This window comes from Octopus bimaculoides, chromosome 1 (assembly GCF_001194135.2).
Source record: "Octopus bimaculoides isolate UCB-OBI-ISO-001 chromosome 1, ASM119413v2, whole genome shotgun sequence".
In the NCBI taxonomy this organism is placed as follows: Eukaryota; Metazoa; Mollusca; class Cephalopoda; order Octopoda; family Octopodidae; genus Octopus; species Octopus bimaculoides.
The window spans coordinates 8,883,027-8,885,702 of NC_068981.1; the positions used below are offsets into that span (position 1 = coordinate 8,883,027).

Sequence of the window (2,676 nt, forward strand, 5' to 3'; positions counted from 1 at the left end):
TCTCTCTCTCTCTCTCTCTCTCTCTATCTCTCTGTCTCTCTCGCTCTCTTTGGCCCGTTCTATAAACATTAAAGGAAAAGTTTAACTGAAAAAGAAAATTCCTGTTTTATTGACTGAATGAAGCAGGACGTATTCCAAGAGAAGAAAAGTTTTGAGATACCAAAAAAAATATATATATATATATAAAAGCAAAAAGTCTGCGAGAAGTTCTTCGGTAATGTTTAACTGAAACTACAACAACACGTGGACTACTGTGGAATAAGCAGTTTGGATTGACTTGGAAGAAATTCTTGCCAGCGAAAAACAATGTTAGTTTGGTGTTGCTCATCACAGCAGATGTGATCTGAAATTTCTGTTACTGATGGATTTGTCCTTTTGGATATAACAAAGTTGTTGCTGTTGTTGTTCACTCATACCATTTAATCGATTTACAAATCATTTCTTCACAACATTTGACAATGGCCGAGAACAACGTTTTCACTTGGCCGGACTACCTGCTTTTTGCTTCGGCCATCATCATATCGTTGTCGATTGGAATTTATCAAATGCTAAAAAGAAGAAAAGAAAATGATTTAACAGCATCCGAACTGCTTGTTGCCGATAGAAAGATGAATATCTTACCCGTGTCTTTGTCCATGACAGCCAGTTTAGTGTCAGGAATACTTATTCTTGGAGTGCCACATGAAGTCGTCAAATACGGAGGCGTTTATTATTTAACTGGATTATCTTATTTACTCAACTATGCTTTTTGTGCACATTGCGTAGTTCCTGTATTCTACAGACTGCGACTATGTAGTGGCTACCAGGTACGTATATCTCTCTTTTGGTTGCAGTACTCGCATCATGCACCATTTCATGTTCTTGTAGCAAAGTGGTTCTCTTGGTGGGGATCCACATAAGTGGTTCTCTTGGTGGGGATCCACATAAGATTTTGTTGTTAAAATTTATCTGCAAGAAATTGCTCATACTTCTATAAGACGCAAAATATTTTTTTTATACAGTAGGAATTTTTAAAATATTGAATGGTAAGGGTTAGGGTAGATCCGAGTAAAATAGGAACCAAAGGGATCTATCGGTAAAATATGGCTGGGAACCCCTGATTTAGCAGAGTATGTCTATGGAAGGAGGAAACGCTTTTTTGGAGGCCCTTACTTCTTTAAACTAAATCTTTAAACACGACAACGTTTAAACACAGCCCTACACGCAAACCAAACACATTAAATACTTAGTGCTCTGCCGGGTAACGGAAGTGAACTAATCCGTATCTATAACACTTATTTACGGCTATGAATGTGTCAGTAAGCGCAAGGTCTTTACCGTCATGCGAACTCACAGCTCACAACCCAACTCCTTGCTGAAAGAATCGCCTAATAACTTTTATCTGTTCCAGTAATGCATTACAAATATTATCACTCTACCGACCTCTTTTTATCTTAAATATTTGTGTATATAGCCAGAAATTATTAATGTTATGAATTAGCACTAATTCTCTTGAGGACAAACCTTCTGTTGCGGGCCGCAGTTTCAGAACACTTATTTCTACAACTATTGATAAGTAGGTTCGAGACCTCATGAGGACGGAGAGAGCAAAACAAAAAAATTTACCTCATTAATTCAATTTATTTATCTTAAATACATTCCGTCTCATTAATTAAATTCGCTTTCATTAATTCAACCCATCTTCTTTAAATATATTTACTCATCGTTAATTAAATTTATTTACCTTAGATATATTTCCCTTTCATTAATTAAATTTATTTTGACTTTTAATACATTTTCCCTTCATTATTTCAATTTCTCATCTTTAAATCTATTTACCCTTCACCGATAAAATTTATCTTCTTTAAGTTATGTATTTATCCTTCATTAATTCCATTTATTAACCACTGAACCGTGTCTTTCTGTATTTTACTTACCTACACCCAGTGGCCGGCAAGTGGCGGAATTGGTAGAAAGCAGAAGAAATTTCCTGTCTCTATGTTCTGAGTTCAAATCATGCTAATGGACTGTTAGCTTTAGTTTTCATACATGAGGAGTCGATGACACATGAGCAGATCAATCAGTTGATGATTGGATCGATTTTTCCCTGTCCCAAAAGTAGTAGATCCCTCAAAAAAACTGGGGTCATCTCAGAGGCCACTTCATTTTGTAGTTTGATCAAATCGATTTGAAGTTTTCATTCGGAAAATACATTTACACACACACAAAATAACATACACAGAGAAAAAGAGATTTGAAGTTTATTCGGAAAATAAGTGTCGTTTTAATATATATATGTGTGTGTGTATATATATATATATATAAACTGGCACATATAAATATACACAGCCATAGATATAGACAGTCACACACGCATAGCACAACTTTTCACATAACTTTTATAAACATAGTTTACATACACACAGCTATCTACACATGCATCCGTACACACACACACACACACATACAAAAACTTTCTCATTCTTTCCCCCTCTATCCCCGTCTCTTTCTCCCTCTTAATCTCTCTGTCTCACTCTCTCACTCATTTTCTCTTTCTCTCTCTCTCTAAAATAATCTTTAAGCGACAAGCACTTTTTCTTTGTTTTTGCATGCTGTTTAACCTCTCTCTCTCTCTGTGTGTGTGTGTGTGTGTGTGTGTGTGTGTGTGTGTGTGTGTGTGTGTGTGTGTGTGTGTGT

At 35.9% G+C, this 2,676-nt stretch overlaps 1 protein-coding gene across 1 annotated transcript in view; it reads left to right on the forward strand.

Annotated features, from left to right (window-relative positions):
* Positions 1-11: 11 nt before the first annotated feature.
* LOC106869958 (sodium-dependent multivitamin transporter) overlaps positions 12-2,676 on the forward strand; it is a 96,045-nt gene continuing 93,380 nt past the window's right edge. The window contains exon 1 of the mRNA XM_052978349.1: positions 12-806. Coding sequence (XP_052834309.1) covers positions 459-806 — 348 coding nt within the window. The 5' untranslated portion in view covers positions 12-458. The remainder of the gene's footprint in view (positions 807-2,676) is intronic.